Here is a 27516-nt window from a genome sequence, read left to right as displayed (position 1 = left end):
AACTTTGCAGGATCAAAGGTCTCCTATGAGTTATCGCTGGAGTTTGCCCAGGCGCTCAGTCAGTCAGAGGCAGGCGGACTGTGCGCCACACTGTGACCACTGCAGCTCTCCTCCTTAACGTTTAACCTCCTGATCCGCCAGAGACAAACACTGCAGACATGGACAACATCTATGACACGATAGCTGACGGAAGTGAGCACGAAGAGCGCCGTGATGGAGCCGACAGCCCCGACAGAGAGCCCAGATCTAAGAGCCCAGGAGAGGCGCAGGAGCAGCTGTACAGCGAGGTGCAGGTCCACGTCTCTGCGAAGGGGGAGCGCAGCTCCCCGGACTACATGGACACCAGGGACAAAGAAAGAAGCTCTTCCTCCTCATCCAGCGATGATGAAGAGGTTAAAGCAGAGGAAAAGGTTGAGGTGCATGTGGAGCCAGTGGTGGAGGAGGTGAAAGTGGAGGAAGTGAACGGCGAGGCGCACGGCGGATCCAGGCGCTCCTCCTCGGCCTCCTCAGCATCCTCCGCTTCCCCCGGAGACCCGTGCGACGACCCGCCGATCCAGCCCAGGGTACAGGATGAGGATAACGCGGAAGATGGGATGTTGATGTCGTACACACACCCCAACACTGACAGCACACCGGAGGAGTGTGTCGACTACAGCCTGAAGACTCTGGAGAGTGTCACTCTGGATGAGAGCAGCGCTGCGCCGGCTGATCCCAGCCAGCCTGACATCTCTCTGTTCGTCAAGGTAAGAAACAGAAAGAAAACCAGAGTCTGTGCAGGTTGACCCGGGTCAGGCTTCAGTTTGCTTCAGCATCACTGCCCAGCATGAGACATCAGAGAAAGCAGCAGCGTTATAGCTGGTTTTTGCCTTTATCAGCAGCACTGGGGCCATCTTGTCTCTTGTCTCATGTTTTCTTCGCTGTGCTGTGAACTTTACTTTTATGGGCACAACTTCTGTTTCTTTAGTGTCATGGCTGGTTATTTACAGTGGATGAAGGAGATGTTTTACTAAAGCAAAAAAGTGTTAAAACACCATGTTATTAGCAGGGACGTAGCACCAAATTTTGGGCCCTGTGCATAAGCCCTCTCTGTGGGCCCCCGCCCAGTGCAAGGGTGGACTGAACCATTTTGCGCCTTTAAGGGTGAGACAGGCTTTAGAGAGCTTTCACTATTACTTTATTCAAAGTTCGGTCTTTCAGCTGATTTAAGTTTTTTAGTTTTAATTTAATTTAGTTAGTGTAGTAATTAATTCGAAATAAAAAGCTGCAAATAAAACCAAACTTTTTTATTCCAAGCTTTTAAAGGGCCCCCCTCTCATTGGGGCCCTGGGTAATCAGTGGCAGTCGTCGTCGTAGTCAACTTTGTTGCCACATCAAACTACAAACATTATTAATCATAAATAAACACATTTCAACCATAAAATGTGATCAGGTTTTGGACCTTGTCCACTTTTGTGTTGGGATCAGCTGCAGACTGAGTTGGCAGAGATGGCTGCCATCTTGGGTTTTTTTTTTACATGGATGAGTGTATTGTGCTCTTACTACCACTAGATGGCAAAAAAAAAGTGTTCACGGACGAAGACAATGAGTTAAGTTGAATGCATTCTCGGAACCCATCGGCTGTATTGGGCGTCTGACTTCCGGCGATACAGCCTCTGGGGGCAGACCCCCGATTTTTTGGCATTCCGGTTTGATTTGGGCAGAGGAGGCGAATTTCCGTTTCCGACTTCCGTTTATATATAAGTAAATATGCTGAACCATTGCGATGGATTCAGAGTTTGCAGTGACGCCAATTATGTTCTGCCTCGTTAGTTCACCGCACGGACCGTTTAACCTGGCAACAACTGCAGCCGGCTCAAACATGATTGGTCAATATCACAAACAGCCTACAACCAGAAACCAGGGCTCTTCCGCTCTTCTTCCAGAGGCAAGATCTCCGGGGTTTGCCTACAGACTCTACATTCACTGAATGTAGAGTCTGTATATAGAGACTAAGTTGAATGAAATACAAGGTCAAGAAAACCCAAAATGTGACGTCCTTATATGAGGACACAGGGTCTCAGGAGGATATAGTCAAAGGACCAAAAGTAGTCATTATGCAAAACGGCCTGTTTCAGAACACACATTACTGTATATGATTGTATGATGATTACTGATGCATTAATATCAACACTAATCACCAGTGGTAGAATGTAACTAAGTACATTTACTCAAGTACTGCACTTAAGTTGAAATTTAAGGTGTTTTAATCTAATGCCACTTTCTACTCCATCACTCCACTACAATTATTTAATAACTTTGGTTATTAGTTACTTTACAAATTAAGATTTTTGCACAAAACATGTGAAAATATAAAAGTGTAGCTGAAATGAAACATTGATCGATCAGTTAGCAGGAAATTAATTGGAAGAAAATAAATAATGGTTTCTGCTTCGCAAATATGAGGATTTGCTTATTATTTTGAGTGATTCATTCCTGGTTGTACTTACATATTTTTTCTCAAATAACATTTTCAGTGCAGGACTTTTACTTGTAACAGAGTATTTTTACAGTGTCATATTAATACTTTTACCAGTAAAAGATCTGAATACTTCCTCCACCACTGCTGATCACTATAATGTTGCAGCTGATAAAGTTGGAGTTCCTTTTAATGACTTCATATGCTGCTGGATAAATTAATTTACACCCTGGGGATTGATAACGTCTAATCTAATCTTAACCTATAAAGATACCACATTTTTTATTTGTTGATTATATTTGGTATTATTAATATGAATCTACTAAAGTGGTCAGATAAATGAAGCGCAGTGAAAAGTACAATATATCCCTCTAAACTGTGTCCACAGTATAGATTTCATTTTATTTCATTTGCAGACACATAAAACTGAATAAAATCCATTTAGTAGAAAAATAAGAGATGTGTCAGGAGAAGTCGAGGCTCGTACAACAGACCTCCTCTCAACATAAGGAGAAAAACAGATGATAACAAAAAGTCTATGTCATATCAACAGATGAGAGAATATATTGAGAATCATCATCCAGAGGTGTAACATCAGCCAGTTGTTGGCAGAGACTAATGCACACATGACTCATCACCACATCAGACTCTGAGGTCATGATGTGATAATACTCGTATATTTTAAGACAATGTAAAGCCAAAAATTTTAAAACACAGATCTGAACCATAAGAAGAAATAATAATCAGGCATTATAAAGGGGTCCGACTGCTGCTGCTTAACAACTTATTTATAGCCACAGTAAACACATGGTTCACTGCTGAGGCCTGAACTGACTGCACCCTTATTTAGGGTGAGTTTATTGAACATCTCAGTCATTAGAAGTGAATGTACTACATATATGCAATATCTAAGGAATGCAAATACATGTACCTTGAAAATATAAATGATTGTGTCATTGATCATAATAGATATTTAACTAAGATATTATATTATTATATGATTATAAGCAAAAAGGCAAAAACAAGAAATTGGTGCAAGACTGAACTCCAACAACGGTTAGAAAATTAGATCGAGAACAAAATGTTTTGGTTGTTAAATAAAATAAATGGATGATTTATGAGCTGCAATGATTATTCGTATGATGGATACACTGACAACTTTTAAATTAATTGCCAACTAATTTGATAATTCGATTCGGTCTGAGTAACTGAAAAAAGCTGAGAAAAAAGTCAGAATTATTTGATTCCAGCTTCTTAAATGTGAATATTTTCTGGTTTATTTTTTCCTTTATGACACTAAACTAAATATATTTTAGTTTAAGACTTTTTTTTCCACATTTTTTAATATTTTATAAACCAAACAACTAATTAATTAACTAATTAAGAAAATGATTAAAAGTTTAATACATGAGAAAACTCAGAGCACTTTAATATGCAGTATGCACTTTATATTTATAACTGTACCATTTATTAGTAATATGTAGTAGGGCAATGTGCAACCTTCACTTAGTACTGGTTAATTTTCTGTTATGCAGCAGCACTTTATCTAATATGCACTAGCACTTTATAAGGGCATCGTGCAATTTAGATTTGTATTTATTTAAATCTGTGCAATATATATTTTATCTATGCAACAGCACTTTATTTACATGCACCAGCACTTTATGGTAAGCACTTTCCTCTTTTGCACACTAGCTCGAATGGTCTCTGTACTCTGTTCTGTGTACTTGTATTGTATATGTTTTGTTTCTTTTCTTTTTTCTCTTTTTCTATTTTACCTGATGTATTATCAACCAGCCAAGGGACTACAGATGGAACTAGCCCACGGCTATAATCTGGCATATTTACATGTATATGTTCATTAATATGCACTATCCCTTTTTAAATAAATAAAATGAAATTGAAATTGAAATTGAAAAATAATCATTAGTTGCAGCCCTAATTTTGGCACAATGGAAAATGCTTATGGATGAATTATATATAATTTTTAAGATACTAGATATGTGTACGCCCTACTTTCTAAAGATGACGATGATTGTTTTTCTTCTCAATTAAATTTCAATTTTATTGTCATTCACTGTATGCAGCCGCACACAGTGAATGAAATGTCGTTACTCACAAACCCAGGCACAGTAAAGAACATATAGCAAACAAGACATTCAACATGGACATGACAACAATAAGGTGCAATAACTGCACTGTAAATACTCATTAAAATAAAAATAGGTAAGTGCAGGGGAATAAATATGGCATAATAATGAACTCTTTAACAATAGTTCTAGTATTAAATAACACTAGTAGACAAAGTATTGATTTCAGTACTAAAAGTCAGCGCTCTCTGTATCAGGAGCTCAGTCAGTGACTTTAATCTGCAGGCAGCCTGATGTAATAATTAACTGGTTTACTGTATGGCCATAGAAACCAGCGGTGGACTCCATGCCTGAGCAAATCCGTCTGTGTGTTTTCCTGCTCTCCTGATAGAGCTGCTGCTCTGTGAGGTGAACTATCAGCACATGCAGGGGTCACTTTGCTGATTGGGCAACACAGATTTGAGAGTCAGTGGGCTGAGCTCACTGACTGTAAGGCCCTGTGATCAGGAACGACTGCAGCAGTTTGTGCTGAATCTTTAAACTGTCTTTGTGTTGCATCAGTAAAGGCTGTGGTTGGGTAAAGGCCCATTTATGCTCAACGTTAAATACGGATCCGGATACGGACGGAGCCTTCTGTCCGTGCTCCACGTTCATTCGTCCATATTTCTGCACGTTTCCATAAAGCTTACGGATACGGGCCAAACGGAGCAGTACCACCGGAAACCGTGGGGGCAGTGTTGCTGTCACTACCCGATACGTAGCTCTAGTGAGACATGAAGAAGAAATAACAATGGCGGTTATCCAATGCCCCGGCGGACATCCTAAAGTACTGGAAATGACGCTTGTTGTCAATTTCTCTCATCAGCAGTACTAGAGAAAAGAATTCTCCGTCCTCCAGTCACGATGTATTTAACGGCCTCACCGACCACCGCCTCCTACAACGCTGCCTCTGTTTTTGTCTTTAATGCAAGAGGTACATTATCAATATCTCCTCCACAGTCGCCATGTTTGTTTTTGAGTTTGTTGTTGTCATAAACTTTTGACTCTGGGCTGCCCCCTGGTGGATATATTGGTTAACATCCATGCCAACGTAAAGGACGCATGGAAGTACGTGGGCAGTGACGGTAACATCGTTTGAAACGGATGTATATTTTCGTACGTAAAGGGAGCATAAATGGGCCTTAAGAATGGGAGTAAGCAATCAGTAGAGAAGACAAATTAAGTGCTACAATCTGACCTGGATGATTTATCTTAAAGTGATCCAAACATCTTCACTACAGTCGTGATAGGGTTAAGAGCTAACCTGACGCAGAATTGGGACACTGCTTCCTTTCACGTGAACGCACAAAACCAAGGGGAAGGGCCGAGACAAGGGCTAAGGGTAAGAAATGGAACTGGTCCTAGGTCTGTAGTCAACGAGTCTGTAAGGGATCCATTTGGGATTGGGGGCATGAGTGGGAGTAATAGTGCCGTCTGGGAGTTTCCGAGTGGGAGCCAAGGGGGTAAGGTTAGATGGATAGGAAAGTAGGATAGAGCATAGGTAGATCGTTCACGATAATACCGATATGATTTTTAATATCATATGAAACATTCATATCGCAAAAATATTTCTACGTGTTGACATACTGACGTCATACTATTACCCACGGCAACAACAAGCATGGCTGAAAGCGAAATTATGACACACCCTGTGGTGGTTTGAAAAAGAGGAGCAGCTTCAGCAGTGTGGAACAAACTGTGGCGTCCTGAATGTTTTACTTCTCAGACTCTTTTAGTGACTTAGCGCTCAGAGGGAACTCGTTCAGCGGCTCCTCTGGCAGCAGCACAGCGTCTCTCCCTCTCCTCTCTCGCCGTGTGTCATCAAGTGATTTTGTCATAAACCTTAGGTAATGTAAAGCTATTTGAAAAACTCCATATATGTGGATGTGTGATAGCTGTGGTTAGGGAGGGGAAAAACTTCACTGGGGTCATCACTTGAGTGCAAATAATAAATAGAGGATCCTGTGGTTTTTATCAAGTCATAAAGTAACCTTACTCTTCTTTAAATCTGTCCTTGCAGCTAATTTTCACTCATTGCCCTGATTGGGATTAGAGATATGATATCTTGATGTCGTTATGTCACAATTATGATAAACATGGGCCGTAGTCCAACCTGGAGGTGACAACATACTTGGCCCCTTCTCCACATACCGCCCCGCCCCTCTGTCCTGTCCAACCTGTGGGTGATTTCCCAACAGTTTAATCTTCAACAATCGCCATAAACCAAACTGAGCTGAGCTATAAAAACAGGGAGGGGAGTTTGGAGATCGTGGCCCCTCCCCTGCTGTTTGTGAGCTATCACTACTATCACTATAAGCCTTTCTTAATCTTTTTTATACTCCTACGCTGTGTGATAATGAGCTGTTTATGATACTAACTGTACAAGATGTGTAAGCAATCACTGGCAGAGTTCACATGGTCACATAATCATAAGGTTCGCTGTCACCGATGGATCATCTCACAGCTCACATTAAGACAATGCTCATATTGACCGGTTGTCGTATTTGGTGAGCGTGTGTCGACACAGTGGAGAGTTCAAACACTCCTCTCCACCTCTGCTCCGGAAAGATACAAAATGTCTGTTACTGTTTGATGTTGGTTGAATGATTAGCCCAACAAGTCAGTGATTTCAGCTTCCTTTTGTCTCAAGAGGACACAAAACCCCCAAGGTCATTTCTTCTGAGCCCTTAATGGGTTTATGACCAACAAAGGTTGAAGAAATCTTTAAAGGAATATGTAAACATTTGAGAAATATGCTTGAGATTAGGAGATTGATCCCACTGTCACATTTAAGATCGCTATCAACCCTCTCAAATTATCTCCAAGTAAGAACAATAAGTGTTCAACCTACTATGTAAAACCATTCATTCCATTCATCATTATCTGTAAATGCTTATCCTTTTAAGGGTCGTGAAGGAGCTGGAGCCTATCCCACCTGTCACTGGGTGAGAGGCGGGGTTCACCCTGGACAGGTCACCAGACTATAACAGGCTGACACATAGAGACAGACAACCATTCACACTCACATGCACACCTACAGACACACCTGCACCTGGAGGAAACCCACGCTGACACGGGGAGAACATGCAAACTCCACAAACAAAATTCAAACTTGGAGCACTCTTGCTGTGAGGCGACGGTGCTAACTATTCATCCAATAAAAATAAGAGAATTATAAAATACTTTTTGTTTGAAAAGACACAGGCTGAAGATGACACGGCGTCCCAGAACGTTAATGACAGATGCACCCAGGCTACCTTGCACATCATACGTTGACGTGGAAAGTCCACAAACAAGACCTCTCACTCTGTTCTCATCCTCAAGTCGTCTTGGGTTTGACACATAAAGCTTTGCATACTTGAATTTGGGGATTTTCTGCCACTCTCCTCTGCAGATCCTCTCAAAGCTCTCTCAGGTTCATGTCAGGGCTCTGGCTCAGTCACTCAGGGACGTTCACAGGGAGCCACTGCTGTGCTGTCTTGGCTGTGTGCTCGGTGTCATTCAGCCCAGTCTGAGGTCCTGAGCACTCTGGACCAGGTGTTCCCTAAGGATGTCTCTGTTAAGCTTTCCTTTAACCCTGACCAGACCCCCAGTCCCTGCCTCTGATACTGTCACCACCATGTTTCACCATTGGTATTGGGTGGGCTGATTTCCTCCCAAACATAACAGTTAGAATTGAGGCCAAACAGTTCAGTCTTCGTTTAATCAGAGCAGAGAATCTTGTCTTCTGTCCAAGAGTCCTTCAGGTGCTTTCATGAAAACTCCAAGCAGCTTTCCTGTGTCTTTAACCGAGGAGAGGCTCCTGTCTGGCGACTCTGACACAAAGCCAAGATCAGTGGAGCGCTTTGGCGATGGTTGTCCTTCAGGACAAGCTCAGCCAGGGTTAACATCAACTTCTTGGTCACCTCTATTCAAAGACCCTCTCCCTGGATTGCTCCGTTTTCTCACTCTTCTTGGGAACCTTCACTGCACTCACTGAAATATTTTTCTGTAGCCTTCCTCAGATCTGTGCCTCGACACAATCCTGTCTTTGAGCTTTGTAGGCAGTTCCCTTCACGTCATGGCTGGTTTGCTCTGATTGTCAGCTGAGACCTTATATAGACACAGGTGTGGGCCTTTCCAAATCATGTCTAATCAGTTGAATCTACCACAGGTGGAGTTCATTAAGGTGTAGAAACATCTCACAGATCAGAGAGATTACAAGTGTCATAGTAAAGGGTCTGAGTACTTGTATCAATGTGACGTGTCTTTTTTCTTTGCATACATTTGCGAAAAATTCTAAAATCCTGTTTTTACATTGTCATTATGGGGCACTGAGGAAGAAGTTAAATGACTTGGTGCTCCAGCTTCCTCCCACAGTCCAAAGACATGCAGGTTAAGTGGTGACTCTAAATTGTCCGTAGGTGTGAATGTGAGTGAATGGTTGTCTGTCTCTATGTGTCAGCCCTGTGATAGTCTGGTGACCTGTCCAGGGTGAACCCTGCCTGTCGCCCAGTGTCAGCTGGGATAGGCTCCAGCACCCCTGTGACCCCCAACAGGATAAGCAGTTACAGAAAATGAATAAATGAATATGCTTTCCAATAGAAGTATGTTTTTAGAGGAGACTTAAACAAAGACAGTGACTCAGAGAGCCTCATATCCATTCCCTATATTGCAAAAGCTCTGTCTGTCATATCTGCATGTCCAGCTGGGATCACAGCCTCAAAAGTGGGTATTTTAAGCCAAAACATGAACATTTTTGCTGACCATTGTTTTTTGTGCCTAAACCTCACCACACACGTTGAAACTTAAGCATAGTGTATCCATGGTTTGCAGGCGCGTACAATGGCGATCACATGGTGGTTGAGTTGCAACTATTACTTTGATAAATGTTAAACCAGCTACACTTAGTGTCTTCTCTAGTCTGTAGCTGTAAAGGATCCTAAAAATATCTGAAGAGAGCTTCTTTAAAATACAGTGGTAATCAACTGGAATGAGATTTTCTATTTATTGATGCCAAATCTGGGGGTTGAAAGACGGCTGAATGAGATCTAAATCTGATAAGACTTTGAGCTCGGCTCATTATCACGTAGTATTTTCACACTGTGTGTTCGGTGAGGCTCATTGAGACTGTAACTGTGGTTAGGGCCTACACAAAGAAAACCTAAAATAACTAATAGGACAGTACTCAACATTTTCCCTTATAAACACATAGCGTCTCAGTAATTGCTTTGTGCTGCATGTTTGTATGTCAGCCAGGAGAGGGGGCTGCTCTATAAATAGAAACTGCTTAAAAAATTAAGTCTCTCTTCCTCTGCTTCCATCTGACTTTAAAATTCACACGATGAGTTTCTTTTTGGGGTAAAACTCTTAAAAGTGTGTACCAGTTTCAATGACACAAATAGAGAACACAGCTCAATGTCTTCTGTGTGCTGATGAAGATTTTTGGTGTCAGACCTGCTTTTATTTTTGTCGCCCTACATAGGGCCGTGTTTCCGCACACGAACGCCAATTCCTGCCTTAAAACCGAAGCCAAGCATCAATAATTCACAGAGGAATCCTCTCCAGATCTCCTGCTGGTGATCAAATATAACCTGCCTCAGTCAGACACGTGCGGAACATTAAATATGGATGCTGCAGCTCACGCACTCGAAAAGTGACAAAAAGTGACACAAATATCAACCCACTTTTTTCTGCTTGTTATATTTGATATTTGGGATTTCTCGAGAGTGGTGATATTTTTGTGATGTAGCTGGAAGAGTCAACCTGATGTGACCCCGAGGAGCATAGAGACAAAATGAGAAAGTGAGGGCAGAGAGGAGACAGATAGGAGAGGAGGTGATGGTGGTGTGTGTGGCTTTAGAGGGGAGTTTGGTTGCAGTGGTGGGAAGAGAGAGGGATGGGGCTCCACCCCCTGGTATAGACTGACACCTGTTTTCCACTGTGTGTCAGTGAGTGCGAGCTCTGCTCTCCATCTGTGTCTAAATCAGAGCGAGGGGCTCTACCTGCCACCTGGACAGGACACAAACAAGACAGAGGACAGCTCTGCAGCACCAGAGGGTGGTGGAGATCTTGAATCAGGGGCTGAGAACCAAAAACTTACTGTGAGGTGTCAGCGGAGTGAGGATAATCTCAGAGAAGATATCTTTTTCTTCCTGGAGGATGTAGACCTCTAAGGACAAGCAGAGGACTGTAGTTAAAGAAAAAGAATCAAGGTGACAGCCAGAGGCAGGCATCATGTCCACTAGCGGTCAAGACAGAGACCCTGATATCGAGCTTTTTGTCAAGGTAAGACAGACAGAGCTGTGGTTGCAGTATTTTGTAAAGTTTAATGTCAGATACAGGCGGTATATGAGCAGGATTGTCAGTGTTGCACCGCTGTGTGTTGTGGAAAGCTTGTGTAACTCAATAGCAGAGGTAGAGTTACAGTGGCACGGGCACGCTGCGCTCGGTGTTGACCCAGGATTGTTGTGACAGTGATACTGAAGCTGCCTGCTGATGGTGGGAAGCTCAGATAAAAAGAGAACTGCATTAGCAGTGCATGGTGGGCTAATTCTCTTCACTCACAGCCCATTAAAATCACCCACCGTGCTCTCTTATATTCAGCTGTCCCTGACATTTTGTGCACGTGTTCACGGATCAATAGATGCTCCAGATTATCACCTGAAATAGAACAAACATGATGAAAGTGCACCGTCAGTAGATGCAGACCTGTTGTTTTCTCCTCCACATGAGATGCGTTCGAGGCCCTGTGGGAGATGTTAGATGCGGATGAATATACCTGAGGCAGGTGAGGTGGAGGCAGGTGGAGCAGCTGATTGCTGATGTGCTGCCTGGATGCACTGACCCAATTAGCTGATGTGGAGGCTACTTTCAGCCGATCTCCCTCCTTGGAAACCAGTCAGATGGGTGACTGGGAGTTCACTGACACTGGGCTCAGGTCACCGTGTTCCTCTTCAGTGCGTGAAACTGTTATTTATAGAAAGATAAACACTGTAGTGAGATAATTTGGTTTGTTTTACATCTAGTTGGAGAATTTGAGCTGTAACTTGTTCAATACACGTTATCGTTGTGAAGTCAAATTCACTTCTGACTCTATGTGAGGTGTGTTAACTACAGAACCAGTCTGATGCACACACCTTTTATATGGAGTGGTTTCCATAGTAGCTGCAGACCTGAACTGAATTTTTGAGATTAAAATGGTACATTTATGAGAAAAAAATTGAATATTCTCTGAGATTAAAGTGGCAAATTTACGAGAACAAACTCACAAATTTACAAGGGAAAAAAATGGGATAATCCCTGAGATTAAAATGGTAAATTTGCGACTAAGAAAATCAAAAATGTATGAGAAAAAACTTGGATATTCTCTGAGATTAATGTGGTAAATTTATGAGAACATACTCACAACTTTGAGACAAAAACGCAAATATTCTCTGAGAGTAAAGTGGCCAGTTTACGAGAACAAACTCCCAAATTTACGAGAAAAAAACTTGGATAATTCCTGAGATTAAAGGGGTAAATTTGCAACCACCAAACACAAAAATGCATGAGACAAATTTATGAGGACAAATTCAAAGATGTACACAAAAAACTTCAGATAATCTCTGAGATTAAAGTGGTACATTTCCAAGAAAAGGCTGGTTGGATCTCAGAGAATATTCCTTTTTTTTTCTTGAAAAAATTCCATTTTAATTTTGGATATTCTGAATTTTCTGAGAGGGAATATTTCCCCCATCCTTGGCTCTTTATTGTTTGTTTGTTTTTTTTTTACTTTTGTTTTTTCACCCACAGTGGCCGTTACACGCTGTCATAGAGATGTCACCTAGATGGACAGACAGCTGTCTGACATGACTGAACCTCCTTTAATGACCTCAGCACTGCACAAAATCTAGACTTTCACTGTACAATCTATTTAACATATCATGACACAATATATTGGAGCTATTGTATTTTTGGTGTATTGTATTTTGTTATATTACTTTATATTATCTGAGATTATAAAGTCACAAATTTACGAGAATTTTTTTTTTGTCGAGGAACGCATGCTTCACTTTGGGAGGCTTGGTCTCAGAGAACATTCATTTTTTTCTTGTAGATTTGTGAGTTTGTTCTTGTAAATTTACGACTTCAGTCTTTGTGACCCAGAGAGACAGACATCTGTTGTACATGACTGAACCTAATGACCTCAGACGAGCACAACATCTAGACTGTCATTGTAAAATCTGTGCAACACATCATGACACAGTGTATTTTTATTTTATGTGAACCCTAATGATGACTTTCATTGTTGACACATAAACCCTGCATGAGTGGCAAGTCTTCATCGTGTATGCTCATCACATACACAGCCTGTGAAAACTGTTATATAATGTTTTCTGTGGCTCATTAAGGTTTTCTCAGATACGACTGGGAGACTCTGAATGTGTAACAGAGCTGAATGGATCAGTATCTATCAGGAAGTGGCACCCAATTTAAAAACAATGTGATTGGTTGGTTGCATTCTAGGATCCAGTGTTTCAGCGGCTTGACAATTAGTTAAGAATAAAAGTGAGGATATCTTAATATTATGATATTTATATTTCACTCTCTCTCCTGAGTCCTTCAACCTTATGCAAACATACCACCTTTAAGTTTTTTTATTTTACTTTTAGACCCATAAAACAAATAATTTTACATTGTTCATCAAAGTGGGTTTAAAACTTTACTGTGTCGGTTATTTAAGATAGGATTTCTAATAATATCAAAATTAGAGGTTTATGCATTCTGATACTTTTCTGTAACAGCATGCTGTAATAACTCTCAGGTACTGAAAACCTGCGGCCGGTTGTGCAAAACACCTAAAGTCCTAGTTACGGTTTCCTCAAAATAAAATCAGTTGCACAAAACACCCTTAAGTCTTCTCATTACAGTTTCCTTAAAATGTTAACTTAAGTATTTCTGGTTGTCTCCTTGTCTTGGTCTTATACTGAAGGATTCCATAGGCCGTTGCACAAAAGATCTGAGCAAAAGCAAGGTAAAAAAAAACAAACAAAATCTTAAGGTGCCTCTGATTCTATCTTAACTCCAACACGACCACGTTTATGGTGATAAATTAAAAAAGAAAAAACTAACACACCCTGAGAAGAGTGTCCTGCAACCAGGAGAACCAAACGGATACACTTTTGATTTTAGTTTTAATTGCAATTTCTTCTTACAACTGTTTTCAGGTATTTGGGGATCTTTCTAGTTTGTGCTTTTTATGATTGTGTTCCTTTATACGTTTAACCTTTCCTCCTCTGACCAGTATGCTTTTCTTGTCTTCTTTTCTTCTGCCATTTTTTCACTATATAACTATAGGACAACTATGTGAGACGATAACAGGCGTCACAAGCGTGAGTCCAATCAAACAAACTTTTACCACTGTAAAACCTCTATCAATGCAATAAATGATTTAATGTTTTTTCCTTAACTAAAGAAACCTTTTCAGGGATTCTGTGCAACTGTGTAAGTCCCTCAGTTAAGGAGAAATTAAGTCTTAAGTGTAATACTTAAGGATAAAACTTGAAGCATTGAAGTGGACAACCCACTCTACTAAAATAGCAACATACACTCACTGGCCACTTTATTAGGTACACCTTGCTGGTACCAGGTTGGACGTCCTTTTTAATTCTTGGTGTCACAGATTCAACAAGGTGCTGGAAACATTCCTCAGAGACTTTGGTCCATATTGACATGATGACATCACACAGTTGCTGCAGATTTGTCGGCTGCACATCCATGATGAGAATCTCCCGTTCCAGCACATCCCAAAGGTGCTCTACTGGACTGAGATCTGGTGACTGTGGAGGCCATTGGAGTACAGTGAACTCATTGTCATGTTTGAGATGATGTGAGCTTTGTGACATGGTGCGTTATCCTGCTGGAAGTAGCCATCAGAAGATGGGTACACTGTGGTCATAAAGGGATGGACACGCTCAGCAACAATACTCAGGTAGGCTGTGGTGTTTAAACCATGCTCAGCTGGTACTAAGAAAATCTCCCAAACACCATTACACCACCACCAGCAGCAGCAGCAGCCTGAAGCGTTGATACAAGGCAGGATGGATCCATGCTTCCATCTGAATGTGGTTTTTCCAATCTTCTATTGTCCAGTTTTGGTGAGAAAACCCGTGAATTGTAGCCTCAGTTTCCTGTTGTTAGCTGACAGGAGTGGCACCTGGTGTGGTCTTCTGCTGCTGTAGCCCATCTGCTTCAAGGTTGGACAAGGTGTTGTTGCTTCAGAGATGCTCTTCTGCACACCTTGGTTGGAACCAGTGCTTATTTGACTTCCTGTTGCCTTTCTATCATCTTGAACCAGTCTGGCCATTCTCCTCTGACCTCTGGCATCAACAAGGCATTTTGGCTCACTGGATATTTTCTCTTTTTGGGACCATCCTCTGTAAACCCTAGAGATGGTTGTGCTGAAAATCCCAGTAAATACTCAGACCAGCCCGTCTGGCACCAACAACCATGCCACGTTCAGAGTCACTTAAATCACCTTTCTTCATCATTCTGATGCTCCGTTTGAACTTCAGCAGCTCGTCTTCACCATGTCTACATGCCTAAATGCATTGAGTTGCTGTCACGTGATTGGCTAAGTAGCTGTTTGTGTTAATGAGCAGTTGAACAGGTGTACCTAATAAAGTGGCTGGTGAGTGTATCATTTACTCACATTATTATTCAGAGTGTATTTGTAAAGGTAAATGAGTTAACAGCCAAATACTGCAGTATAAATTTATTATAGACAAACTTAAAAACACAAGAAATATAAAAACTGTCATTTATTCTTATTTAATTATGTGGTAAAACAAACTAAGGGCACCCAAACTCAGTGATATCATTAGTGTACATGTATGTGACGGGTCATATGAAGTGACAAAATGTGCCTTCACTCATCACAGATCTCTCAGCAGCTCCACACGCTCACGCTCCTTCTGCCTACAGGCCCAGTTGTGTGTGACAGCTTTTGTCCTCCGTGTTCTAGATGTTGATTGGCTATTATCAGCGGCTGTGTATTGTGTTACGGCCGTGCCGCTGAGCCCAGCCATAACAATGCTCAGACAGAAGCATCACATGCGCTCAGGCTGCGTGACAGCACCCAGCATCAATGGCTGGCGTCCATACAGTTGGCTCAGCTACTTTTAGACTGACGGCTCTGTGTTCTGGTGTTTGCTCGGAGCAGTGTGCCGAAGCTGAATGACAAAATGTTTTCCACTTCACTGTGGTGTCTCTTATTTGTGAAGTGACTGCTGCTGCTGCTGCTGCTGCAAGTGGATCATTTTATGTTAGAAGTCAACTCAAGGAAAATTAATCTACATGTTTCTCAATAAAGAGATTTTAATTGCCAAATCATGACTAAATGAAGGAAACTGTCTCCGCTGTCAGATCTGTGTTGACCTCGAGGTCAGTGCACTTGTTCAGCTGTGTGTTGTGGAGCTGTGTGTGACTGCAGGCCTGCAGCTCTGACCCTGCGTTGTGTGTGTGTCCTGTCGGCCAGTGAACCAGCTGATCGGATCACTATGTATAATTCAACTGGGCCAGTGGGTCAGGTGTCAGTGCTGAGGCTCAGCTGTGTATCCCTACATGCCGACACACGATCTCACTGCATGTGCACAAATTCACGGCGAAGAGGAAGTGATTCTATCAGTCGTGACACCGCTGAGGAGAAAACCTGCAACTCCAAATCTAACGCTTAATTTATAGGATTAAAAATTCTGGATCCATTGATGAAATAATTTCAAAACCATTCGGACAAATGCAAATCTGCCAGAGAAAAAACACGATGCTTTAGCTTTTGTTCTATGCCCAAATCTAGAATTTAATCTTTTTGGATTGACTCTCGCTTTATCATTAATTTCTACCTGGGATTTAGGGGAAGACTCTCCACATGGATAGGGTAAAACTTTTAACTAAAGATGAATCTTCCTCATTTATTACTTACATTAAGACAGTTATTTTTTGTATTAAAAGTTTTCTGTTTAAATATTCAAATGAGGCAATATCTAATTAGGTAAGGTAAACTTTATTTAATTAAATATGCACTAATTTGCATGAATTCCCAGAACCAAAATCTGAACACTGAATAAAGCCAGATTCAAATTCTTGTTTAATTTTATTATCATATTACAGTCAAATGTTTTTTTTACAGAGGGGATTTTGGATTCCTTTATTTCTCACCTTATAAATCAGAAGATACTGTCAAGAGCCGTAAAACAAACAAACAAACAAATCAAATAATTGTCTCCATGTTCTAGGAATAAAATGTTCTATGAATCAGGCCATATATGATTAATGAACAAACTCCTCTGTAAAAAACTTCAGAAACGGGAATAAAACTGGAAAGTGTGGAGTATGTAAGCGCTACTGAAGTGGAGATTTTAGGCTCAGAGTTTGAGGAAAAACTTGCCTTTCAAGACATTTACCATAAAATTCCATATACTTTAAGACTAAAAATAAAACCCTACATATTAAAAGAGTACGAATTTAATTATTAGATACCATGGAACTTGCCCAGCTGATTAGTTAGATTAAAACAATTCTATTTTTACAAGTTTTCTGAAATGTTATTAGTTTAAATATGCAAATGATGCATTATGTAAGTAACTACGCACTTTTTGTGTGAACTTCCAGAAAACTGAACTAAATTACACACTTAAATGTGTGTGTTAAACGTTTTCTCACAACTTGTCTGAAAGGAGACATTATGGAAGCAAAATAACCCCAAATGTCAAACTTGACCACTGTAAGGAAAGAAAGGCCAGATGAAGCGCATGAAAAACTGTTTTCACCTGTGAGTCCCCTTAAGGGTCACGTATTTATGTGTGTTGATGTAATGTTTACATTTAAACAACCCATGACGCGTCTCTGAACAACCTTCCTGGTCAAATAAAGTCAAAGATAAGTCAGCTAGGTCCAATATGTGTTTAGTTGTTAGTAACAAGTTTGTTCTTGGAGAGAGGAAACATTGTGTGATTTTTCCAACAGTATGAAACTGGTGTAGCGAGTAGTTATTTTTATTATCAATTCATTGATGATTATTTCCTCATTTAAAAAATGTGTGAAAAATGTCCATCACAGTTTACTTGAGCCCAGGGTGATGCCATCACATGTCTGGTTTGTCCAACCAGCAGTTTAAAAATCCAAATTGAATCTGTCTTCTACAAGAAAAGTCAAGGAAAAGCAACAAATTCTAACATTTGAGAGTCTGGAACCGTCAAATAATCACCAAATCACTGAAACACTGCAGCTCTCATGTGTTCAGAAATGTGTCGAAGAAAACTTTCTCACATGCCTCCACAGTGAACAAAAATCCACCAATGGAGAAGTCTTGATCGGGGTCCATGTTTGATAAGAGCAAAAATACATCAAAATTTGTTTACAAACTCTCACACAACTCGTGCAATATAATCCAGGTCTGGTTTATCCAGTCGTATGCTCAGTATTTCACAAGCAGACAGTCCTTTTAGATGGGGACCTGAACAGAAAGTGAAACTTATCTATGCTCTCATCAAAGCCAAACTCACTGACAAAATCAACATTCAGTGACCGGCGCTATGGCAGGTGTCACAGTACACGGCATTTCACAGGAAGCAGTTGATGATTTCTGGGGACATAACGATCAGATGTCATTGAGAAGTAACCAAAAGGGCCTAAACTACGCATTGAGGAATATATTCATCACTTTATTGTTGAGAAGGTCGATGAAAAGCTTAAATTACAAGCCAAAATTTACAGGTCACAGTGTACGCTTGTGAACCGCATCTGGTTGCTGTCACCATCAAAGACAACAAGTTAAAGTGCCACTGAAGTTAAGGTTTTTGGCTCAGAATATGAGAAAAGGATAACGGCCTTTTTACCATCTTTACCAAGAGTGTCTCTCCGTTAGTTTGGTGCTACAGTATTTACACTGAATCATTCAGCATAACGTTTGCCAACCTTTGTTATCTCTGCCATTACAGATAAGTTCATGAAGCTAAGCTCCAGAAGTTAACGTTAGCTTAACTAGAGCCCTTTGGACAACAGCTAACAATGATGTACCATCACCAAAGTACAAAACTAGAACAAAATAGGCTAATGAACTCCCAGCAAACAAGGTGACATGATGAACAACGCAGCTAGGAGCTAACGTTAGGCTAACTTTAGCTAACGTTAGCTAGAGATGTTAAAGATAACTTTATATTTCTTTCCAGCAAAGTGACAATATGTTGCCTCAAACACAATGTTGACTTACCTTAGAACAGATGTAGACATCATTGTTAATCTTATTCACGTTGAGTTGATGTTGTGGTCTAACGTTACCACACAACTTTATCCAAAGGAGACACTTTTCTCGGTTGAGATGTGGTTTAAAGGGTAAAAAAATACACCTCATCGCTCAGTCAGTCTGTTTGTGTTATTGTGTGACTTTGGTGTTTTAAAGGGTTAGTTCAGATTCACCAAAGTCACACAATAACACAAACTAACTAACTGATCAAGCGAGAGGTAGACCAGCAGCTCCTGCCTGTGTTGAGCGAGGGAAAATTACTGTTTTTGTCAATGGAGTCTGGATTTGAAGAGAGAGCATGGATAGGTTTCACTCTCCTTTTCAGTTCGCAGTCTGAAACAGCTGTCTGTTTGGGAAGTACGACATACGACTGGGTAAATGAGACTTGGATTCAACTGCATGAGTTATGTGAGAGTTTATTACTCGCATGTGAACCCCTGTGACTTCAATTCACCAAGAATTTTCTTAGATTTTGGAGTCTTGTTTTACTGAAGGCACTTGAGAAAAATTAAATCCCAATGTCCGCAAACAAGACGGTAAAAAAGTCCCAATGTCCTTCGACGAGTATTTCCTAATTAACAGCGTCTTAGCTTGTTACTGTTGCTAAAATTGGTCAAATTTGTTGCCATATCAAACTACAAACATTATTAATCATGAATAAACCATAAACTGTGATCAGGTTTTGGACTTTTGTGTCGGGATCGGCTGCAGACTGACTTGGCAGAGATGGCTGCCATCTTGTTTTTACATGGAGGACAACAGGTCTGAGTTAAGCAGATGAAGTATAAGGTCAAGTAAACCCAAATGTAATGTCCTCATATGAGGAGGTTAACTCTGTGGTTCTTTTTCCACACTACAGCTGCTGTTGTCCATGCACTGTATGCACATGTTCTCCTGTGCACACTGTATTTCCACGCTGTGTCATATTTCATCGCTCTGACTTGTTTTCCATCGTCTTGTTTGCGTGCAGGCGGGCAACGATGGAGAAAGCATTGGCAACTGTCCCTTCTCTCAGCGCCTCTTCATGATCCTCTGGCTCAAAGGAGTCGTGTTCAACGTCACCACCGTCGACCTCAAAAGGTGAGGATACAGGAGCAACAGCTTCCGGTGCACAAACACACACACTCGTGCCCTTCATGACACACTGCTGTCTCTGTGACCTCCGCAGAAAGCCCGCAGATCTGCACAACCTGGCTCCGGGGACACACCCTCCTTTCCTGACATTCAACGGAGAAGTCAAGACTGACATCAACAAGATTGAGGAGTTTCTGGAGGAGACGCTGTGTCCTCCAAAGTAATTCAACTGGACGGCTTTACAACGCGTAGTTTACAGTATCGCTGACTGCACACACGCTGCTTTGGGCTGGATTTATTTCACTTCAGTGACACTGTTGAAAGGGCAGGAAACATTTTAGTCCAATAAAAGGGGGAATACGTGCTGCATTTGATAAAGATTGATGTTAACTGATACAAGTGTTTGTTGTTTATGGCTGCTGTAAATCTTTAGTGAATGGGAATGGGTGTGTGTGAGGCACACATACAGTGACTATGTGTGCTTCATTCAAACACACACTTTAATTTTAGGAAAACTCAAGACAGGTTTATTGTTTTTTGTTATTGTAGTTTATTAAGACGAAGAAAAGAAAAAAACCTGTGTGCGAGTAGTTGCTGAGAAAAACGTCAGATCAACTAAATCTTTCTTTTATTGCCTGTAAAGTTTTTTGCATTATAAATGGACCTTAGTGTGAGAGAGCTTCAGGGGCGGGCAGCCAACTCGGTGTAACATGCTTTCAGCCTGAGCCCAGCTCCAGTCCAGGTGTTAATGCTATCCAGATGCTTTGGTCCCTGCCTGCGTCTCTGACTGCGTCTCCCTCCCTCCCTCCCTCCTCTAACGTCTGCTCAGGTATCCCAAACTTGCCGCCAAGCAGAGAGAGTCGAACACAGCTGGAAACGACATCTTCGCCAAGTTCTCAGCCTACATCAAGAACACCAAACCAGAGGCCAACGCCGGTGGGCTGCTCATTTTATGCCATTTACACACACACACACACACACACACACAACAGAAAAGAGAACATGACAGCATTTATACTGTTCCTCCACTAGGTCGTAGCAGAGTCCAGGAGTTGAAGCTTGCTCTGACTCATATATTCTGCAGTGCTGCCACCTAGTGACGTTACCCCCACACACTTTTACCTTGTCACAGTGTTGTCCTTTAGAAATACCAGCATCCGTCAGTGTTTTCATACCCAAATCTGAACGAGATGCAAAATCAGGATTACATACAACAGGTGCCAAAACAGTTTTTGAGAGGACTTCTATCAGTAAAGTCTCTAATATAGAAGATCCCCTCTGAGGTGGACTCTTAAATCCTTAAGGACTGAATTTCCTCATACACAATTTTTTCTTCTATTGACATTTTAAAAGTTACATCAAACCCCTACTAGTAAAGAAGAGTATTTTGTACATGAATCATTTGGAAAAGATACTGCAGACAGCTTCATCTCTAGGGAAGTTCTACGTTATATTCATAATTAAATGTTTGTGAACATCCCTACAATCAATAGTAAAACATCTCTGTGGAAGATTTGAGTTCCACCTTGATGATGGGATTGGAAAAATTTTGAATGCAAAAGAAAAAAATGTACACGTTCTACTGAATCCTATGGGACATAAAGATAAAGACTTAAAGATAAAGTTATTCACAGAGCGTCTCAGACCTTTAAAGAGCTCCTAAGGTGAAAACTGTTGGGAGCAGGGAGGAGGACTTTTAAGAGGCTTCAGAGTTTCTTAATCAGGGGAGAAAATGGTGGAAACACAAAGAGGTCAGAGAAATATTCTCAAAAAAGGTGGATGTCAGAGTGTAAATGAAATGCTACAGATTAGAGCGTGCAGGGAGAATATGTGCAGTTGAGCTCATTAAAGATCTGCATGCATTTCCCACCCAACGCACAACACTTTCACAGTCAGTTCATCTCCACTCAATGTCCATATTTATTTAAGAGGAATAAGTGGGGAGTAACAAATATAACAGAATAATTACACACCAGTAAACTCACCTGGTTGTCCCTGTCACTGCTCACTCAGAATGTGGTGACAGAGACATGTGCTTGTTGTTCTTGAGGCCACAATGTTTGAATAGCTGTTGTTTTATTGTGGATTTTTGTGTTAAATGTTGTATTTGTTGCATTTTAAATGTGTGTTTGATTGGCTGCTACCTTGACCAGGTCTTTCAATCTCAGTGGGACTTCCTGGTTAAATAAAGGTTAAATTAAATAAATAAATAAATAAATAAAATTTTGATTAATTTAATTTAATTTAATTTAATTTAATTTTATTCCATTTTATAAATTAAATCAAATTTTTTTTTATTTTATTTTGTTTGGTTGTTTTTTATGTGTTTGTATTTGTTATTTGATTTAAAATATATATCTTGTCTTAATTTTAGGTCTTTGTACTCTTTTTTCTTACTGTTGAAAATAGCAGTGATATTAAAGTAGCAGTGCTATACTCATAGTCTCGTGTGTATTTCTGTGTTCAGTTCTAGAGAAAGGTTTGACCAAGGCCCTGAAGAAGCTGGACGATTACCTGAACAGCGTCCTGCCAGATGAGATTGACGCAGACAGCATGGAGGAGGAGAAAGGCTCCACCCGATGCTTCCTGGATGGAAATGAGCTCACTCTTGCAGACTGCAACCTGCTGCCCAAACTGCACATAGTCAAGGTAAAGAGGGAGGATTTTATTTTAAGGTAAAATTCAAATTCATACAGGGCATTTCTAATAACTTACAGTCATTCAAGTATATAAAATAGTGTGTAAACATTTGAGTGCCTACGATACAGCACAGGAAAACTTTTCTATAAATACCTCTGGGAAAGCACTGCATGTAAAGTGATGGTGCAGTTATGAGACTGTCCATGAGCTGATTTTAAACGTCAGTTTACATCTTTACCTTCTCTTTCAGGTTGTTGCTAAAAAGTACCGCAACTACGACATCCCCTCAGACATGACGGGGGTGTGGCGGTATCTGAACAACGCCTACACACGTGATGAATTCACCAACACCTGCGCTGCTGACTCCGAGATCGAGACCGCCTACAAAGATGTGGCGAGGAGACTGGCCAAGTAACTCGCCAACCGACCTGAGCTCAGACGAAATAAACTACAAACACAACAAACAAAACCATCAGCACTGTTCATCGTACATGTGACTTTAGAGTCTTCAGTGGCGTTTTTGTCATATTAAGCAGGTCAGATGTTGCAGATGTTATAGGGTGGCTCATAATGCTTTACAGCTGTTCGTGGTGTTACAGTTACAGAAACACAGAAGTGGAGCAGACGATAAATTGAACATATTTAATTTAAAGGGACAGTTCACCTCAAAATCTAAAATACACATTTTTCCTCTTACCTGTAGTGCTGTTTATCAGTGTAGATCGTTCTGGTGTGAGTTGCTGATTGTTGGAGGTATCAGCCGTAGAGATGTCTGCCTTCTCTCGAATATAATGGAACTAGATGACACTCGGCTTGTGGTGCTCAAAGTGCCAAAAAAAATACATTTAAAAAACTCAGCATCAATGTCTCTTTACAGAAATCAGGACCACTTCTGCCGAACTGCAGCCGTATCACCATGCAGAAGGAAGTGTGCATCTACTTGCTGAGAGATTTGCAGTAGCACCGACAGGCTGAGAAAGACCAGAAAATTGCCAGGACAGTTTTGGAGCTGCTTTTTAGATCTTGGACACAAGGGACTTCCACTGCAGGGGCATATTGATCGCGACAGAGTTTTATGGCAGCTAATGATGAAGCAGCAGATAAGCTGATGTAACATTATGATCTGCCCAGGGCATGTGAGTGGCTTTAGCAAATAGACAACTAGATGTCTGACATCATTGAAAAGACAGACAGAAATTATGTCACACATTTTTGGTAGTGATGAAACCACTAATGTAAGTAGCTTATGTCTGAGCAGTTTTCCTGTAGCTCCTCAACCCCATTGCCAGAATAAATGTTTGAAATGAAAGTCTCTACCAAAGACAGATACGTAACATTTGTTGTTATGTAGTGGATATGTATGAAACTTTACATTTCTGTCTCAAATGCAGGTGCGTCTTGAGTCTTGAACAGAAAATCCTGCTCTTGCTCAGCTTCACAATTTATTAGTAACACTAACATTTCGGTCATCCTGCTCCTGCTCCTTCGAAGAGTGCTCAACTCTTCGTTTCGATGTTGATATGTGATCATGTTGAGGCACAAAAACCACTCGGTTATGGTTAGAAGACGATCTTGTTTTGACTTGAAATACACTCTTTTGGTCGCACAATCACGGCTGGTGTCTTTAAAAACACCCAGTCTCGAACAGTTGTCTGCAGCTGGCGGCCATCTTGCCAAAGTCATGCGCACGCTATTGTGCAGCACCCTTCAGCGAAAATATGTTCCCCTGTGCGTACTCAAATTTGACCTTAAGCACAATACTTGAGTAAATTTTCTTAGTTACATTCCACCGCAGTAGCTAACGTTACAGCTCAGCCGAGGAGAGCAACATTAATGTTTACATCTCACAGCCTCATGAGCACGAGCCTCTTGTCCATGAGTAGATGCACGCTTCCTTCTGTGTGGTGATACGGTTGGCGGGTGTAGTTTGGTAGAGAGAAAATAGTTCCTACATGAAACTACTCACAACAAGGTCTGTGGATTATCTTGAGTAACCAGGTCATGATTTCTGTAGAGACATTGATAAACATATTTTTGGCGCTACGAGCACCACAAGCCGAGTGCCATCTAGTTCCATTATATTGGAGAGAAGGCAGACATCTTTACGGCCGATATCTCCAACACTCTGCAACTCACACCAAAACTCTCTAAATTTATAAATAGCACTAAAAGTAACAGGATAAATATGTTGGTTTTACTTTGGGGTGAACCGTCTCTTTAAATCACAGGTTTCAAACCACATGTATTTTTGCTGCTGTGAAACTTCTGACCTAACACTTTCACTCAAACACGATTGTGTCCCGTCTGTATTTATTTCTCATAACACAAAGCTCTCTTTCATACATAATCCACCGGTCTGCACGGCCAAACATTTTACTAGCTGCTGATGTCAGGGTCGTTCACTTTATTTATTCCTAAACCCACAGAAGTCGAGTCTGACTCCAGTGTTTATTATCAAGCTTTGGCTCCTGGGGAGACACCTTTGATTCATCCATGATTGATGACTGACGCTAACTGTTCACTGACTATGACTGTTGCAATCTGCAGATTCATTTTGATTGTCATTACTGTCGGTGTTGCTGTAGTTGTTTTGTTTCCTTGAGCTTATACGTATCTTGAAATTCACTCCTGCTTCTGAAAGATTGATTTGAAAAGAGATTGATTTTAATGATAAGTTTATGTGATGTCAGTTCGACAGAACAAAATGTAGCTGATGAGGGCACTGATAGAACAAAGCTTGTTTCTGATTTGTTTGCATGAATCTGTTTTTAAATTGTGAGTTTCTTTTTAAAGGTCCAGTATGTAGGATTTAGGGGGATGTGCTGGTAGAAATGGGATTTAATGTCACCTGAATATCACCTGAAAATAAGATTCATTGTGTTTTTGTTACCTTAGAATGAGCTGTTTATATCTACATAAGGAGCAGGTCCTCGACTACAGAAGTCACCAAGTTGCACCGCCATGAGCCAAACAGCATTGGAAAAACATTGATTTGTAATGTGAAACTGATTTATTCAGTGTTTTTACCGGTTTAAATCATCTGGTACGTTTGTTTTGGAGAGGAAGAGACCTCTGAGGATAATTCGGCTCCCAGTAAAACCTTCCTGAATGTCTGCATCTTAAGTTATCAGATAAATAAGGTGAGCACACATTAGCAGGTGCTGGGCTAGTGCTCCGTCTGTGACAAGCCAAACAGTGTCAGAAAAATGCAAATCTATAACATGAAACTGCTTTACTCAGCGTTTTTTACTGGTTAAATCACCTGGTTCATTTGTGTTGGAAAGGAAGAGACCTCTGTGGATAATTTGTCTCAGGGTAAAAACCACTGGAGTTCACGTTTAGCACATGGGAGAGGTTTCAGCTGGTTGCAATCTGCGATATTCACCGCTAGATGCCACTAAATTCTACACACTGCTCCTTTAAAAGAATAATGTGTAGAATTTAGGGAGATTTAGTTGCAGCAAGTGAGGATTGCCGATTGCAACCAACTCAAACTTCTCCTGGTTAGAATTCCCTCAGTGTTGAGGAAGTTTTAACCGGGAGCCAAATTATCCACAGAGGTCTCTTCCTCTCCAAACAGATGGACCAGGTGAGTTAACCCAGTAAAAACACTGAATAAAGCAGTTTCACATAAAAAAATAAATCTGTTTTTCTAAAACTGTCACTAGGGAGGAGCTACGAACTACAGTGACTGCTGCGAAAATGTCCCCATCGAGAGCCAGTGTTTGGTTTGTCCATTCTGGGCTACTGTAAAAACATGGCAGTGAACATGACAATCTCTATAAACAAGGACCCGCTCCCTATCCAGACATAAACGCTTCATTCTAAGGTAACGAAAACACAATGATTCTTGTTTTCCAGTGACAGTGCACTAAAGAAAACATAGTTATTTTGATATATTCCATTTCTGCCAATACATCCACCTAAATCTGACACACTGCTCCTTTAAAATATGAAAAATCCTCGACTATGTGCCTTTGTTTGGAAGTATCAAAAATCCATGCCAACGTCACTGATGGACTCATTCTGAAAGAAATGTATCACAGCAGAGCCGAGACATTTGTTCTGCCTCTAGCTATTAGTGTTCAGTCCAGGTATTGATTTTGTCTTGAGTTACACATGATATTATGAATGGAGAGAGTATTTATTTAGCAGCCCCCAATCAGGCCTGATTAGGTAGAGCCATTAGCGCTGCGATGAAAAGCGTCTTCCAGGCTGGGTCCACGATGGTCAGGAGCCCTCCGGCCCCTTCATCACAGACACATTTCCTCCGCTTTGAGGAGCCTATCAACATCCACAGGCTAAAGTTCAAGTTCAAAAGTTTCATTGTCCACGCAGAGGAGGATGGAAATTTGTCTCGGGGCTTATCGTCTTTGGCTTGGTGTCAGGCTGCAACTATAGCGAGACTTCCTTGAAGAACCATAAGGCTCTTGTGTGGTTTGGACAAACATATGATATGAAATTGGAGCATGATGACTGAGAGCCTTGCTCATTGCGAAGCTCTGCAAATAAAATAATATTTTCACAGATCTGCTTCTGCCTTTTCTTTTCTTTTCCAGCTAGGTGATCAATCAACACTGATACTTTGGAGGTTGTCGCGCAGGGAGGGGGGAGCGGTTTGTCTCGGTGATAGCGAAGGTGCTGGATGGTGCTGCCTGGATCGCGGTCCTGAAAAGGGTTAAGTGTGCCTGACTGAGTTGATCAAATCCAGTGGTGCAGGTCTGTTTCTCCATCCATAACGGAGAGAGAAAGAGAAAGAAGGAGGGAGAGAGAGTGATGACCGTTGACAGGCTTAAATAGAGGCTTCCATGCCAGGGATCAAACGCCATCCCTCTTCTCCACTCTCTCATTAAGACGGAAAACCCGAGCGCCGCCATCCGATCTGTCTCCATTTTTCCTCAAAGGAGTCTAACTTGAAAGATCTGCGCCTGTCGGATTTACAATGGTGGGCGAGT

General features: G+C 41.1%; 1 protein-coding gene across 1 annotated transcript; it reads left to right on the top strand.

The window, feature by feature from the left end:
• clic5b (chloride intracellular channel 5b) lies at nucleotides 1–27084 on the top strand. Its single transcript, XM_049590159.1, has 6 exons — nucleotides 1–743; nucleotides 19818–19927; nucleotides 20016–20141; nucleotides 20751–20857; nucleotides 22389–22570; nucleotides 22812–27084. The coding sequence occupies exons 1-6, from the start codon at nucleotides 159–161 to the stop codon at nucleotides 22974–22976; spliced, it is 1275 nt and encodes a 424-aa protein (XP_049446116.1). The 5' UTR covers nucleotides 1–158; the 3' UTR covers nucleotides 22977–27084.
• The last annotated feature ends 432 nt before the right edge of the window (nucleotides 27085–27516 follow it).

This window comes from Epinephelus fuscoguttatus, linkage group LG11, assembly GCF_011397635.1.
Source record: "Epinephelus fuscoguttatus linkage group LG11, E.fuscoguttatus.final_Chr_v1".
Lineage (NCBI taxonomy): Eukaryota > Metazoa > Chordata > Actinopteri > Perciformes > Serranidae > Epinephelus > Epinephelus fuscoguttatus.
Note: the sequence above shows the minus strand (reverse complement) of the source record. Positions and strands in the feature narration are given on the sequence as shown.